Source organism: Chroicocephalus ridibundus, chromosome 1 (assembly GCF_963924245.1).
Source record: "Chroicocephalus ridibundus chromosome 1, bChrRid1.1, whole genome shotgun sequence".
Lineage (NCBI taxonomy): Eukaryota > Metazoa > Chordata > Aves > Charadriiformes > Laridae > Chroicocephalus > Chroicocephalus ridibundus.
This window is the reverse complement of record NC_086284.1, coordinates 64759604-64776719: the sequence shown is the minus strand read 5'-3', so window position 1 is coordinate 64776719 and position 17116 is coordinate 64759604. Positions and strand designations below refer to the sequence as shown.

The 17116-nt window shown below is 39.0% G+C and overlaps 1 protein-coding gene across 2 annotated transcripts; it reads left to right on the top strand.

The window, feature by feature from the left end:
* The first annotated feature begins 4660 nt into the window (after positions 1-4660).
* On the top strand, positions 4661-14631 carry ARGLU1 (arginine and glutamate rich 1). 2 transcript variants are annotated; one of them, XR_010071438.1, is made up of 4 exons: positions 4661-5288; positions 9868-10093; positions 11951-12520; positions 13754-13819. XR_010071438.1 is itself a non-coding variant. In XM_063337401.1 (4 exons), exons 1-4 carry the CDS (start codon positions 4933-4935, stop codon positions 13916-13918), a joined length of 831 nt encoding a protein of 276 aa, XP_063193471.1. In that variant the 5' UTR covers positions 4664-4932; the 3' UTR covers positions 13919-14631. The 2 variants fall into 2 exon arrangements, 1 of the variants encoding a protein (XP_063193471.1); XM_063337401.1 differs by having other exon boundaries at positions 4664-5288; positions 12437-12520; positions 13754-14631.
* Positions 14632-17116: the final 2485 nt, after the last annotated feature.

The window sequence follows — 17116 nt, the reverse complement described above, 5'->3', positions numbered from 1 at the left end:
GTGTCCGTTCCTACTCTGTTTTTTTTTTTTTTTAAAGGAATTATCCAAGTATTCACATTGGATCAGTCCCTCATGAGGCTCAGATGACACCTCAACTCATTTTTCATTGGCTTAAGCCCCTAGTTACGCATACCAAACACTACAATTGCTATGAAGTCTTTCAGATGAATCAGAATATGCCTACGGACTTAAAGTAGCTCCATGCAGCTGCTGAAGAAGGCTGGTTGGATTTTTACTACTGTCAGTCTTCAATGAACCAAGTCTTAGATCCAGATATGAATACTTATGTGTGATATTAAATCTGCATACTCCATACAGTATCAATTATTATTTAAAAAATATTCACTATGAGAAAAAGGCATATGAATTGTTATGGATACACAGCTTGCAGATCAGCATCTCAAGTTGTGATCAAAACTTACAATCACCACTCCTAATAGTATTTAAGAGCTTTTGTTTAAAGTGGAGTAGGCAATGTGAACAAAGCAAGCGAATGAATGTTCCTTTTCCCTTCTTCCATGTAGAAAGCAGAAAGTAGTCCAAACATCAATAAAGCGCTAAGTGGATTTACGTAAAATAAAAATTGTAAGATGTCATCTGACATCGATAATTAATGTCATTTTAAAACAATTCCCATGCTGATCATGACTTGGCAATTTTATTTATTTTCTAAAATTAAATCTACATGGAAATGAACGTTGATATTGTTTTAAATTTATTTGATTATCATATATCCACTGACTAGTCCCGATTTCTCAAGCTATGCGTTTTTTCCTATCCAAATTACAAAACATTTTCAACAGCATTCTGTACAGTATTGTTCATTTTCCAAGGATGTGATTATCATCTGAACATATGGACAAGTATTTTAGCTAATAACTATATTTATGTATACAATCTACCCAGCCTGGCTGTATAGGTACAACGTGAAAACCCTTTCCATGTATTTAATTTCTCATTGTACAGGGTTTCCTCTCCGTTCTTTCACTTAAACTTTTTTTTCCCTTTTCAAAGGAGTCCTTTGCAGCAGCAGTTTTAATGACTTATTCTCTCAAGTTTTAGAAGATACTTCCCTTTCTGCTGATTGCTCTATGCTCCTGCCATGCCTTCCTCCCAGCTGTTCTGCCAGTCTCCCAGATGCTTCATCTCCCCACCTCTGCAGTTTAGCAGCTCAGAACTCCATGGAGCTGCTAAAAAAGAAACAAAGCAGCTGACAGAAAAAGCATAAGCAGAACAAGCAACCTTGGCATTAGGTGTATAAAAAAGTGATTAAGTAATGCAACATCTACACCTGCATAGCTTCTGTGATGTATGTGACATGAATCACAGCACTGATTCATACTTTTAAAAAAAACCACCAAACCCTGTATACATAGTTTTTGACCTTGTAATAAACTCAGGCTGAAATAGCTACTTTGAAAGAACCAACACATTTAAACCACTTTTTTTTTCCCGTTTCAAAGAACTTAGCTCTTCTGTGCTACTCCTGCCCTTACTATTGTGAGCCAGACTATGCCAGGTGACAGTAAATTATATACCAAACGCCTTACCCAATTATGCTTTTGCTTGCTTTCTCTGCTTACCCTCCAGACTTCTTCCATTTTAGACCTATTACAAAGATCTTCCATCCAGCTGTGCCAAACTAACACAAACCAAAAATAATCTACCTTTAATTTCCCAAGATTCCTCTTGACCCAGCTAATGACAAAAGCAATGGTGGAAGTGAAAGCAGGTATGATCTGGAGATTATCAGAACACAGTATCTCCACAGGGCTACCCCCAAATGCCTACGGGTTGAGAAATTCCATGTGATGATAGCAGCCAAGGTAAAGAGGGGTGAGGTGCTTCAATTATACCACCATTTGGCTGTCAAATAAGGTGTTTTCCAACACTAAGGCAACTGTTTTAAGAAGCAAATTATGCATTTTAATATACTGAGATATATTAAAATGGAGAAAAATAATGCAAAAACACAAGAGTGCATAGAAATGAAGTATAGCTACCAAACCATGAATAAAATAACACACGGATTTACATGTGATTAAAACCTCAAAAATTCTAATATTATTTAATCCAGAAAAAATTACACAAGTTTAATAAAGTATTGAAAATTTGGAAAGGGAACTGACATGGGAAATGACCATCTTCTTTTTCAATTAACTGAAAACAAGAAATGAAATTATTTGATGAAACCAGGTTCTTAAATTTAGAATTTATTAAAACTTCCTTCTGGTACTGTAATTCCGTATCAATTATAATTACACCTGGGAGGGGGAAAAAACCCTCAATATTAATATTTTATTACTATTAAGCTGGGAAAAATACGGTGATAGGATTAAAAAAGTCTACCAATTTTCAAAGTGAAAAAGAAATCACAGACAGGAATTGTTCTTCTACAAATTTGTCAGCCCTCAGGAATTTATTTTTTAAGAGGAAAAGGACCTTTTTCCAGAAGTACCAGAATTTAGTCATCATAAATAATAAAGTAAGTGGACAAATGACCTTAACCTAGTATAAGCTATTAAAAATCTTGTGTTCTTATTAATTCAGTTTAAAAAAAACAAACAGAGATGGAGCAATACAATAATGGATTGGGGAAGAATATATTATTATACTACGTTATATAATTTTTTAATTCCACACATTCTATCATAATGAATTATTCTCATAAAATATTGCATCTTGCATTTTATAGTTCTGATAAATCAGTATTACTAAACAGGAATAGGACTCTGCAGTTCAAAATGCTATTTCTTCAGACAACCATGGTGCTAAATATAGGTTCTGTTAATAGTGATTTACCGAGGAGAAAACTCAGCTTACAGTGAATATTTTAAAGACTCATTTATACTTATAACTGACTATAAAAAAGATTAGTGATGTCACTTCCCCCACCCCTACATTCCAGCCCAGGTTTGGTACCTCCAATATGGAACGTAGTACTAATAAAATTATGATAGAGCTTTTAACCAGAACCTGTTGCATCATATGAATTTAAAAGCTCCAGTACTCGATTGTAGCCAAGTTGCTCTTGAAATTATGCTAGCTAGAAACTCACCTACCCTGTCCAGACCTAAAAGGTCTGATTGTCAACTTCCTTAGCTTACCTGTTCCATGAACTTCCCCAGGGCTAGAGACAAACAAGTGTGCCCAGGGTCTGTAACTTTGGAATTCCTGCCATGCAGGTTTCACAGTGTCCATTACTCCGCTGCTACTCGCAAAGTGGTCTGTCAGAAAGATGCTTCAATTTTATTTATTTTTTTGTACTAATTAGAGTCTGAATTTCAAAATAAGAAAGTCGTCCTTCAAGAAAAATAAGACAAGTCAGTCAGAAAAAAATAACTAGATGAAAAGGCCTCGAGATGAGATTGGATTTTGTCCAGTGACTAAAGCAATGTTTTGCAAAACGTACTTAAACTTACTAAAAATGTAGACCTATTAAAAAAAAAAGCAAACACAAACTGTGAAAGATATCAAGGAGCTAATTTCCACTGGAAGCAAAGAGCAGGCTTAACTAGCTTGCACCAGTTCACCCGAAATCAAGAATAACATCAGTAGCAAACTTTGTTATGGCAGAAAAAAACCAATTACATGGCAGAACTGGGATACAAACCTCATACAGAGATGCCTACTTAACCACTAATTCATACTCTCCACTTGATCTGAACCTGTGTCCTTTGCCTACATACCTGTTGTTAACAAAGGACAAAAACGCGCAAACCCACCCTAAATACAGCCACTATGACATGTTAAAGGTTAGACAAAGATACTGATCCCAGTGACTATGTGGTTCAACAGAAGACTCAGAAAAACTGATTTTCACAATTTATTGGGGGCTTTAGTTTTTTTTTTTTTCATAACTTCCTTAACGTGCAGTGACAGACTCCCTCTGTCCTCTACGTCAAAACAAACAAAAACCAATTAAAAAAATAAAATCAAAGCTTAAAAAAAAAGACTTCCAATTAAAGAAAAACATGGTAATTCCTCCTCTCTGCAGCACCGCGGCACTGGACGCGGGGTCGCCCACGCAGGCTGCAGCCCCGGGGACCGCGCACCGCCGGCAAAGGGGCCGAGGGGCACCCACCGGGCTCCTGCGGGCGGCCCTTGCGCTGCAAACGCGGGGAGAGCGGGGAAACACCCACGGGCTGCTCTACACCCACCGGCCTGGCCCGGCGCGGCCCCTACGCGCCTTCCAAGGTAGCCTCCCAGGCTAGATATACCTCCACATGCCGAAAGCCCCCCTCCACACACCCACATACACCGGGGGGCGGGGGGGGCTCCAGCTGCTGCCCTTACCGCGGCCGGGCCGAGGCGTGACCGGCCCCACCGCACCAACGGCAAACAGGCCACCAGCGCAACTAGTATAAGGCCACTGCCGGCGTCGCCGGGGACCGGGGCAACCCCCAGCACACCGGTTACCCCTTCCCCCCGCCGCGAAACACCCAACCCCAGCGCCCTCAGCCCCCTCCAGCGCCAAATAACCTCCCCAAAACTGCTCCAGCAGCAGCGGCGACCACTGCGCGCATGCGCGGGGCAGGAGCGCTGCCTGCCGGGGTTCCCTCCTCGGGCGCCGCTTGCCATTGGTTGCCGAAAGTTACCGAGTGCTTTCGTGCACCTGCGGAGCGACGCCGAAAAGGGGGGTGGGGGGGGGAGCAAACGGCTCTACCGCGGCGCAGTGCATTGTGGGGCGGAAGAGGAGAGTCACCGCTCTGCTGGGGCCGCCATCTTGCCTGCGTCCGGATTCGCTCCCGCTTTCGCGGCCTGCTCCTTCTCCTCGCAGCGCAAAGCAGGGGAAAGGGAGAGGACGAGGGGCCCGCCCGGGCGGCGCCGATGCGTGCAGAGCCTCCTCGCACCTCTCTCGGGCGCCGCTAGCGAAGGGGGCGGGGGGTGGTCGGGCGGTCGCCGGCGCGGCCTCTCCTCTCCTTTGCCGGGATGGGCCGGTCCCGCAGCCGGAGCTCGTCCCGCTCCAAACACACCAAGAGCTCCAAGCACAACAAGAAGAACCGGAGCCGGTCGCGGTCCCGCTCCCGGGAGAAGGAGCGGGCGCGGAAGCGCTCCAAGTCCCGGGAGAGCAAGCGGAACCGTCGCCGGGAGTCCCGGTCCCGCTCCCGCTCCAACACGGCCCCCTCCTCCCGCCGCGACCGGGAGCGGGAGCGCGATCGCGCCTCCTCCCCGCCCGACCGCATCGACATCTTCGGGCGCACGGTGAGCAAGCGCAGCAGCCTGGACGAGAAGCAGAAGCGGGAGGAGGAGGAGAAAAAAGCGGAGTTCGAGCGGCAGCGGAAAATGTGAGCCCCAGGGCTGGGCTGGGGGCGGGGGGGGGGGGGTGGGGGGGTGCTGAGGGGAGGGGGGAGGGAAGGAGGTGCTCTGTGCCCTGCTGCCTTCCTCCTCCCGGCGGGGGCCGTCTGCCGCTGGGGTACAAGCGTTGAGGCGCTCGCTGAGGCCTGGCTTCTGTCTCTTTTCCCGCCATCCTTCCCTTTTTTAACGCCCGGCTCCCTCAGGTGCGTTGGGAGCCGCCCGCCCGGGCTGCCTCCCCGCCCGCTGGCTCCGCTCGCCGCCCGCCCGCCGTTGCTCTCCGGCGCTGGTCGGAAACTTCCCTCTGTAGAGGAGGCCTCCGCGGCCCGGAGGCTTTGTGCTGCGCTGCCACACTGCCTGCCCCTCCCCTCCCGTGCCTGGAGCTTATTATGCGTCGAGCGGAGGCATCTGGAGTTGCTCGATTTAGGGTTTTAAGGAATACTACGCAACGATTATATTAACACTGGGATTTTGAGTGGTCTTTTTTTTTTTTTTAATTTCTTGCCAAATTGAGGTACCGAGATTCGGTGACTTGTTTCATTTAAAACGTTTTTGAGTTCTCGTTGTGGGGAACGTGGTTATTTATGAGGTCTACAGAGAGAGATAAATTCTGTTTCGGCAGTCTGGTCTAGTGGGAGGTATCCCTGCCTGGCATGGGGATTGGAACTACATGATCTTTTAAGGTTCCTTCCAACCCAAACCATTCTATGATTCGATTTTAATGAACGTTGAACGTGCATTAAGATGTTTTGGCAATATTGTTAAGTGAGGAAAGAGACCTTTATGCAGCAGAGATAACAACAGTGTTAACAGTTGTGATATAGTGATTCTTGATCCTTGAATGGTACCCTTGCTCGTTGGACCACTGAATCCAGAAATAGCACCTGGTTCTATGTGTGAAGCCAAGTGGTTCTGTTAATTCTCAGGGGGAGCTTTGAATTTTTTTCAGCGATATTGTTCTAACGAAATTTTAATCATCATCCTGAGTCGTCACTTTCATTTTTGTTTCTCAGTAGTCTCCTTTGCTAACTTCAGAATTTGACAGCAATGTCATTGAAAACTTGTATAGTAACACAAACACGCATGAAAATGTTGAAGCTTTTTGAGTTTATAGTTTTATTCAGTACCTGAATTAATAAAAATATTCCGTGCATATCTGGCATGAAGGATTGAAATGCGTTGAACAATTTGAGAATACAATGAATAGTTTATCTTACTATTCTGGGCTATTTTAGTTCATATGTATTGTTTTAAGTATTATGTAAATGGATTTAAAGATTGAAGAGAGAGAATGTTACCCAAATAAGAAAATAAATATTACTTAACTTCAAATTTTAAGTGGTGTTAGTCCTAGTGGAGAATTTTATGGTTAGTCTGTGTCTAGGTTTTAAAAGTTGAAAGAGGGAATCTGTTCAAGTGCCTGTGGAAAATGAAGTGTTTATAATTAACCTTTAAATAATACCTCTAAAATAGTTGATCACTTTTTTGTTGTGGAGTGCTCAAATGTTAGATGTAGCAACATGTATAGAAAACTTACTGTGGAAAATAGAGTTGAAATATAAGTTCGCTTTGAAATTTTAAAACACTGATGAAGTCTGTATACAAGCAATATGGCATTTGAGTGATTTGCAACAGAACAGTAAACTTTTGAGAGAGAAACAATATTGGAAAAGATTTGGTATAGAATTTTGGTGCTTCTAGAATACGCTTTAAATTTCAAAAAGAAAAAGCAGTAAAACTGAATAGACTAGAAGGCTATGGTGTTGGAGTAAACCATCTGTAAATTGTGTTATATATGTTGGTATATACTTACGTTAGTGAAGGAAAGAAAGTCTTGTTGACTGAATTAACTAGATTGAAAGTGACTTTTTCTTCTTGTGTCTATTCAAATCTTAATACGTGGCCTAACTTCTGCTTCTTTCTATAATGCTATTTTTCTATAAAGGCCTTGCAAATGTGACATTTTTTTCGCCAGAAATCTGCTGAAACGTAAGCAGTTTGTTTTCTGCAGATTTTCTAAAATTAATCTTTAAGAAGTAAATGGAGCATACTAAAAATATTTTTACATTAATGACTTACCTGTTTCTCTGAAGTCATGGCTCAGTAGGTCAGGATGATAAGCTTATACTTTTTTATAAAATACTGTAAGTTCATGCAATTTAAAAAAAAAAAAACAAAAAACAAAAAACAACCAACCAAGGAGTAGTTGGTATAAACTATAGACTAAATCAGAATAAATTGAGATTTATTCATCTGTTTAGAATTTGATTTTTCTTGATAAACTCAAAGCTGTTCTTTGGAAGTATGTGATCTTTATCCATAGGCACAAGGTAGTCTTACAAATGAACTTTGAGAATAAATGTTTTACTTTATTCTATTTCACTTCTTTCTATTTCTAGTGTTTCAAGAAATGTGCTTGCTTACATTGAACAGTTATTATATCTTTGTAATACTGTCATTGCCTATGAATGTGAAAAGATATATTTGTTTGGTTTAATTACATTTGAATGGAATTTGTTGGGGTGAGAAGAATTAAACGTGTGCAGGCACAGTGTTTAATTAGAGTACCTGTCAGTTGCTGAGGATATTTGAAAATTTCAGACATGAGTGTCAGGGTTTGGGTTTTTTTGTAACTATGTACTATCTTTATTCAGTTATCTAACTTTTATTCTAGATTTCCGTCATGTTAAACGTAAAGCTAAAATAGTTGAATAAAACATGCGAATTTGAGCTTTCTGAAAAATTACTCCTGTAGGACAGCCACTTATGTATGCTAAGCTGTATCAGTACAGGAAGGTGAGAGTACTTGCTCCTAAATAGATACTCATAAAAGGGATGAAAAACTTTTAAAATTAAAAGGTTATTTAGTATATAAAGGGTGTTCAAAAATTTGTTTTTAAACTTTTGACCCCTCTTCTACCTTTCATCCAAAAAGGACTGTAGGTAGTAGTGGCTTGGCAGAGGCATGCTACCAGAATGGGGTTGATGCGTTTTTCTGGATTATGGTAGTCTTGTTTTTGTGTTTTTCTGACAGAAGTTACCTCAAGGTATTTTGTGTTGTTTTAGGAAAAGTGAATGCTGGCTTAATGTGCCACTGGATAAGTTTGCTATCTTTTGAGGAACATAAGAATAAAATTTGTCTTCTGGGGCTGAATGTTTAAGTTGGGGGTACCAAAACTTTTTACTGAAGGAGACGGACTACCCATTTGTTTTGGCACACTTTTGAAAAGAAGATATATGAACAGGGAGAATTTGGGAGCCTTTCACCTCTGTGTTTCACGTGTTTATCTAGATTAGTAATCTTTATTATATCCTGTTGCATGTTTGCAAATTGTACACTAGGAAGACTAAAAGTTTGTAAACCTGTAACACTTTTTTCCCTTTTTTAAAGGTCGTTTTTATATCTCTCAATATAAATAACATTTATCTCTCAAGATAAATAAGAAAATGCAAACATTATGAAAATGACATGATATTAGGATATTACAACAGTAGTAGTTGTTCTAAATCATGGGTTTCTGGTGCTGACAGACCAGAAGTTAAGTTTATAAGATTGAACTTCCATTTTAAGTATTCTGTGAAGTACAATTTCAAGGCTAAAATAACAGCTTTCTCCTCAAAGCCCATAATGATTCTAAATAAGCAATATTATATGAAACATAGCTATACAGTATTCATTTTTGTTGGCCTTTCGATATCTAATTGCCATATTGTACTAGTGATTACTACCCAGAAGAATTTTTTTCTTCCTTTTGTAATAAACTTGCAAATTGATCTAATCTTTTAGTGTCCTTTTTAATGAAAACTTAACAACAGCGATCAGGCTGAGTGATAATGCTGTTACTGCTAAACAAAATAAAGACAAAAAGACATTTGAAAATACTTCCAAAATTAAGAACATGGAAAACTGTAAAGGTTGCAAGGATTTATTTAGTGCTTGGTATTGGTATTTTTATTGATAATTACTGTAGAAAAAGAGTGCTGCAATAAGTAACCTAAGAAGAGGTGAGGTATTTGAAATTTGATGAGGTAAATGATTGAATAACTAGATTACAGATACAACACTTGGAATTCTTGTTTAAAATGTTCAAAATGCAAATTTAATTGCTTCTGTCTTCTATTTTAGTTATTAAAGATTAGTAATCTGAGGTGGTGGATTTAAGAGAGGATTTTACAAGATGTGGCTTAAAATGGAGACCATTTAGATTCCTGAAGGATGGCCAAAGTTGGGTGGGGTCTTTTACTTTTTTTCTTTTCTTTCGCCCCCCTAAAAATGTTCGGGAAGTAGTATGATAAGCTGTTTTCTTAAGCTTAGTGTCTTGAGATATGGAGAGATGCTAAATACGGCATGGTCTGAATGGGTTCCCTGTGGTAGGAACACTGATTGCCTGAATATTCACTTTCCTTAGATGTAGGGCAAAACATTCTTTAAATATATAATCTGTGTCTGTAAGGTATAAAACTTTATAAAAGTGATTCAGTAGTGTGGCTGATGCTGTGTTTTTGAAAGACTGTTTCAGTGCAACCATTTTTTATTGATTAAAAAGTAATCCTGCTGTTTGCATTTTGTAGTCGTCAACAAGAAATTGAAGAGAAACTCATAGAGGAAGAAACTGCTCGAAGAGTGGAAGAGCTTGTGGCTAAACGTGTAGAAGAAGAGTTGGAGAAAAGGAAGGATGAGATTGAGCGAGAGGTTCTCCGCAGGGTGGAGGAGGCTAAGCGCATCATGGAAAAACAGTTGCTCGAAGAACTCGAGCGACAGCGACAAGCTGAACTTGCAGCACAAAAAGCCAGAGAGGTAACGCTCGGTCGTTTGGAAAGTAGAGACAGTCCATGGCAAAACTTTCAGTGTTGGTTTGTGCCTCCTGTTCGGTTCAGAAAGAGATGGAATACAGCAAATCTAATTCCCTTCTCATATAAACTTGCATTGCTGCGAAACTTAATTTCTAGCCTATTCAGAGGAGCTCACTGATACTTAAACAGTTATTCTCCTAAAACCTGAACAAGGATACTTGATTTTTAATGGAACTGACCTACATATTTCAGAATTGTTTGAAACTTTTGCCATGGCTGCAGGATTTATCAGCGGTCCTTTCATTTTTGGGGAAGGGTATTGAAAATCTGTAATTATGTATCCTTCATTTGTTTCATTTTATTTACCTAGACTGTAAGAGGCTTTTGCCTTCAGTCAGGCAAAAAGCAGGGTCCAGCAGTGAGCTGCAGTACCTGTCTTTAACAAATAGGTTTCTTACTCTTCATTTAAAATGAACATTTTCCTTGAGCATACATTGGACTAATTCTGGGACTTCGAGCATAAGCCCATCCACGTCTTCATGAAGGATCTATGTCCAAATCATTATATCCATTTTTAATAACTACTAACAACTACTTTTTTTTTCCCTAGAAGTTATAAAAGAGCAGGTTGCCCTTGTCTGAAGTCAAGCTGAACATGTGACTTGGGTTTTTGGTTTTGTTTTTTTTTTAATCAGCAGCTGGAGCAGAAGCTGAAAATGTCTTTCTGTGAGACAGTAATTTGCTACTACAGGCTTTGATGCCTGCCTGCACCAATCATTCCAGGATCCAGAAATTTCAAGACAAACTTTAAACCATAAAGGAAATTTGTGCTGAATAGTCATAAGTCTCACATGTCTTTTTCACTCTGTACCTCCTACACAGTTTATTTCAAATTAATATTTTGATTGGCTTACAAAAGGAAAGACAGTAGCAATGAAGCTTTCCCCTTCATACTAAATGTGACTTGTCTGTCACATAATATCTTTAAATTAAAAGAAAAAAAAAAAACAGAACACTGAGTTCCAACAAATATTAAGCATATTAAATTACACTCGTTTTGCAAATTCAAACCTTGACTATGTAAGAATTGAAGTTGAATTTAGATGTCTATAGTCAGCAAATGCTTCATGTACAGACGTCTTCATTTGATCAGATGGATGACTTTTTTTTAACAAAAGTACTTTTGCCGTTGTCAATGTGATGTGAAGAAGTCCCATTGGTTCTTTATAATGCAGAATAAACTTCCATGCCTGGAGTGAAGTGTGCTAGCTAGTAGCTGGTTACTAGTCATAGTAAGAAGTTTTCTCTTCGTATGCTTGCTTTGTTCGTATTAACTTTTTTTTCTTACACAGACACAAACCTCTGGCTAACTTTAAATCTTCCAAATACTAAAATAATTCGGATCTATATTATGTGAACTGAAACACCTCAAAAACTTTCACGCAGTCTTCATATTTATGAGTTGCATAACAGAGTTCCATAAAATTCACCAAGAAAACAACAATTACAAGGCTTTATTTCCTGATCTTGCCTTCCCTGGACTCCTGAATTCCAAGTTCAGACTGCAAATGACAGTTTCAGCTGTCTTAAAATTGTCAAAATATTGAATGTTAAGTCCATTCTCCCCATGAAAGAAGCCCATAGCTCCATGAAGTATGGATTACCATTTGTATTTTTCACTAACAGTAAATGTATTTTTCTTATTAATTGTTTGCCTTAGGAATGATTTACATATTTTTGTTCCTTCTTATCATAAACATCTGCATTCCTCAGCTCAGCCTTCCTTGTATGTTGTTTCTTTATAAATGGTTGAGCTGCTGATGCAGGTATTGCCAAGCTAACAGTACAAATCATTTTAAAGAGGAAGCTGGCGCGTATGGCAGCCGAGGAGCACACTCTGCAGGACACTGGACAAGACAGTAAATATTCAACTTTTAATGCTGATTAAAGGAGTATAGGTAAAGAAATACGTAGGTATACTTAATTGGTGAGACAAACTATTCACTTTATTTATATTTTCTATATTACTTTTTAATTTGGTAAATACTATCCAGTTTTTGTAGTTGTCCTTGTTGATTTGTGTGATATTAAAATTCTAGTAATAAATTGTCAGGATTCTATGATTAGGGAGGGTTTAGTCGGTTGCTGTTTGGACTGGGCGGGATGACTTAGATTGAGTACTAGAAATCAGATTTAGTGGCTGCGCAATTTACCGTTGTGAGACAAAATTGGTGGCTGTAAAGCTGCCACTTTAAGTCAGTTCACAAAAGAATTCTGAGAAAGATTAGTGAACATGCATAAATGAGTATTTTACTTTACTAACATCTTGCCCTGTCCTCCCCTTTAGGAAGAAGAGCGTGCAAAGCGTGAGGAACTAGAGCGAATACTGGAAGAGAATAATCGAAAAATTGCAGAAGCACAGGCTAAACTGGTATGTGAAGATGTAGTTAACAGTTCTGTAGAGGAGTACAGGTCTCTCTGCCTGATTTGCAACACAATTAAACAAATCGACTCTTTCTAGAATTTATCTTGTCTGTTGACGTTTATGTCAGTAGCATTGCTCTCCTTTCCTCAAGCATAAGAGACCAGATCCTTAGCAGTAACACTAGTCTGAAAAAATTGTTCAGGTGCAGTTAATTTAGAGAAAGATAGCTGCTTTCAGAAATTGAAAAGTATGTTTTTAACAGTATCTCACAGGGAAGGTTGAAGTAAGTTTGCAAACATGTTCAGCTTCTAGAACAGAAGTGACTAATTCTGTTTTGTTGAGCAGGACAAGTACAAACTGGATTTGAGGCTCGTATCATGGTGATGTAGAAGTGCTGAAAGGGACTTTCAGCATACACTTAAGATGTCTCAGTTATGAAAGTCTAGTTTATGTTGGTCTCCAAGCCTACTTAAGCAGGTGCCTGCCTCATAGGAACATTCAGTATGATTTAGCTGATTCTAATCAATTGATGATAAGCTAAACTAAGCTTCTTCTGAATCCTGATTGAAATCTATTGGTTTCAATTATCCAAGTAATTACACCTTTTTCAGGTAAAGATGATGCTTCTTAAAAATGTTCGCTTGAACTACATCTGCTGTAGAGCTCTTTCTCTTTTACTCCTTTCCCAACCTCTTATGCTGGAAACAGGACAAATAGAAAATTTAAGGTATTAACTGACATAATGAACACCTTTAGGAAGACACCATTGGAGGAGCTGTAAGAACCATAAGACAGTGTAAGGATTGATTTGTTAGAAATCAAGTAAAGATGGTTTTGAATTAGGAGAGGTTTTTAGATGGGTTTTGGAGTGGGGAGGACCTGTGAAGGTCTGTTACTTCATTAAATTGTGCCTTCATCTGACACGTGTCAGGGGAATTTATATATACACTGACTTCCTTAATTAAAACGTAACATGTTGTTTGCAAAGCAATGCTGAAAAACATTGCACTCAAGACTTTGATACACTAGCTGTAGAAAATGTTCAGTCTTTCTTCTAAACTTAGCTCAAATAACCGTTTTATAAATAGTTTCACTGAAACCAACTATGGTGTCTAGCTCAGGTAGAACTGCTTACATACCTATGCAGGATTAGACCTGTTTGGAAGTTAATAGCGACTTGTAAATTGCTTTTATGACTACAAAATATGCTGGCCTAAATTCTACCATTTTCATATATAGGCTGAAGAACAATTGAAAATTGTTGAAGAACAAAGAAAGATTCATGAGGAGAGGATGAAACTAGAACAAGAGAGACAACGTCAGCAAAAGGAAGAGCAAAAAATTATCCTGGGCAAAGGGAAGTCTAGGCCAAAACTGTCCTTCTCACTAAAGAGCCAGGATTAAATTGCAACTCTGAACTCTTAAAAGAAAAAAAAAGAAACAAACAAACAAAAAAAACAACAAAAAAAGGAAAACAAACAAAAAAACTTTGTATGGTAGCTTCATGTTGAAGTGGTTTTTTTTTTCTCTCAATTTTTTTTTTTTGTCTTTTTTGAAAGTCTGGAAAGTTAGCTTGTTCTAATAGGGGCTGTGCTCTGCAATTCTTAATTTTTTTTAAACTTCCATTACGTTAAACCCTTATCAGATCATTGTTGCCTTTTAGAGGGTAATCTGTTTTCATCAATTTTGTTTCTGTATTAGTGGCCTGAAGCAGATCAGGTCACTTTATGAATTGTGGATGATCTGATAAGGTTTTACTGACCTACGCATCAGAGTTTGACTCTGATAATTGACAGAACTTTATACTGGGTATTGCTGACTTTTAATTTTATTTTTTTTTTTTTTAAAAGTCAGTAAATACATGAGTAAATTGCCATAGTATTACTGGACCTCTGTGGTTTATTGTTAAATCAGTGTCCTATGATACTGTCCCATTGTTGCTCTTGATGTTCCTGATACAGGTAAGGAAATAGTTTGTCACTTCTGCTATGAATACATAGAGAGAGTTCAGTATTGTCTCTGTTAGATTTGTTTTTATTACGTTGACAGCATTCAACCAGCGTTCCCCATTGTGTAAATAAACCAATTTGCTGAATAAAGTGAAAGTCTTAAATTCATATGTTTAAGTAAATTTTTTTAGTACACTTCTATAAACAGCTATAAGAGTGACAATTCACATTACTAAATTCAAGACTATAGTGGTATTTTTTTCCTTAATTTTGCTTTTAACTATTGTGGCTTCTCATATGCAAAATTACACATGGTAAAAAAATCCCTGCAGTTGTGAATGTTTTTGATGGCTGCTGCTGTTTTCATGAATGTTGGTTTTTATTCTGACAGAGACTTATTTCAGCTGTAGTATCATGTTTAAACAGCTGTTTGGCTTACTGCGCCCAAACCAATACCTCGATATCTAATCCCTTTCAGTTCACCTCATAATATACTATATTGTATCAGTTAAAGTCATTACCATATAATGAATCTGATGGATCCTAAAGGATTTAAAAATGGAAGTTTTTTTCCCCAAAGGACTGGACCGGCTAGCATACTCGAAGTGAAAAACAGAAAGTGAGATTCTGTCTAAATATATTGTTTTAACCAGAAAGCAACTGTTATACAGATCATGAATGTTATCCATTTATATATACAGGTTTTATTTTGAAAAAATGAAACTACAGATTGAAAACTATATATAAAGTCCCCTTTTTGTATATAATTCTCCTGCCAAAACCTGGATTACTGTAGCTTGTCCAGTTCTAAAACTTTCTTGTTCCTGTCGGTATGCAACATCTGTAGTAACCGTAAAAAGAAAGTTGCCAGTAGTTGCCTGAGCATTTGAATGTCACTGGACAAAGTTGGAAATAATTACTGACATTCCCAAAGGATCTATTTCTATAGATTTGGCAAATTAAATGTGGGAGCAAGTTGAGTCTGCCACTGAAAGCAGTATTCAACGTGCTTTGTATGAAACCTGGGCTTGGGGGCAGACTTCTGTGTATCGCTTTGTCCAGTATGTCAAGAAAAATGTGAAGACGGTAAAATACCTACCTAAGTAAATTACTGTACTTAAATTTGTCTATATATTGTATTACAAAAGAAGGTTGAAGGTTGCTTAATGCATAAAAACAAAAGCTGAAGCCAAATAAATCATGTATATGACCTGTTGGCAGGAGCAGGTTGTATTTAAAGCTCAACTGATACCTGTATTTCTAAAACAGAAAACGTCCCCTGTTCCCTTATGAGAAACAAGCTATTAAAAGTCAATACTCAAAACAGACCTATGCATTTTTGTTTCCTCTCCTCTTCCAAGAGCAAGAAGCTAAGTTCTCATATGTGCAGCTGTGGTATCAAACATTTTGTTCTCCGTCACTAATTTGCTGCTAAATAGCGGCGTTTGTTCTTTACGCTTAACATTGCATAGGCTTAGTCTTTGAGAGGTTATTTTCAATCACACCTTTAGGACTACTGTGTGGACAAAATGTCCAATCACAATTAGATTGCCCTTTCTGCCGTTCCGTACCTTCGTACCTGTGTTTCCTTCCCCCTGCTGTCAAAGAAGGAAAAACAGCTACATATTTCCTTTTTGTTGTTGTTGGGGCAGAAGTTCAGTTGGTAGAAACCACTGTCTCTTTACTGTCCTAAAGCATTCTGAACTTGTTAGATAGTTTTCTGTGGACCTGGTACGGCACATTTGCATTATTCTGGGGTTTTCTTCTTAAAATTACTGTAGGACTTCGGGGATACTGTTTATTTCTAGGAAAATAAAGAGGTGCACACAGATTGGGAGGGGAGTAAATTGACATCGGATGATAAGAACTTGTGATGTTACATTGCCTTAAGACTCGATACCTATGTGATGCAAAGCGGGTTAGAATATAGAGTGACAGTTAGGTAGTGATTAAACTGAGTATGAGCTGTGCGGGTGGGTCTGCGTGAGGGCATTGACCTGCCTAGAGAAATTCCTGTTAGAAATCATGTTGGGAGTTTAATTTTTATTTCACTACAGTTTGAAGTTTCAACTGCAAATTTTGGTTAGACAATTTTTGGTTCTGTTTGTTGTGTTTTGTTTTGGGGTTTTTTGGGTTGTGTTTTTTTTTTGGGGGGGTGGGGGTGGGGTGGGGGGTGGTCCTGCCCTTCCCCCCACGGAGTCGTCGTTTTGTTGCCACATGCCCTGAGCGATCTTCACTTCCCTTATATGATGACAGAAGAGATCTTGAGTTTTCCCAACCCCTGATCATAAACATCCTGGAGAATTATTTTAATACCAAACGCTGCATCTACCGGGCGGAGGCAGGAGAGAGTGGAAGGCCTTGGAGCAGTGTCCTAGCAGCGTGCTGTTACTTTGTAGATTTGTTGAACTGCCCTTTGAACTTCCCATGTTCATCGCCATCATTTTTCCAAGCGCAAGTGGAAAGCTGACTGATGTGAAATGTATTGGAGGGCTGGTGTCCTTGAAGCTTAGCAAAGCAGAGACAGTGAGGCTGGTGAGACGTCTAAGCTGCCAAGCAACTGCGTACCTGCATGTAGACAGATGTGTCGGTATTGCCTTACTAAAGTATCAATACTTCATCCGTTCCTATCTTGTCTTGAAAAAGAAGGATC

Bases quoted from the DNA above. Each gene is read 5' to 3' on its own strand.
- ARGLU1 (XM_063337401.1), top strand. From the start codon at position 4,933: ATGGGCCGGTCCCGCAGCCGGAGCTCGTCCCGCTCCAAACACACCAAG. The intron at 5,289-9,867 runs GTGAGCCCCAGG...TGCATTTTGTAG, and splicing joins TTCGAGCGGCAGCGGAAAAT to TCGTCAACAAGAAATTGAAG. The intron at 12,521-13,753 runs GTATGTGAAGAT...TTTCATATATAG, and splicing joins CAGAAGCACAGGCTAAACTG to GCTGAAGAACAATTGAAAAT.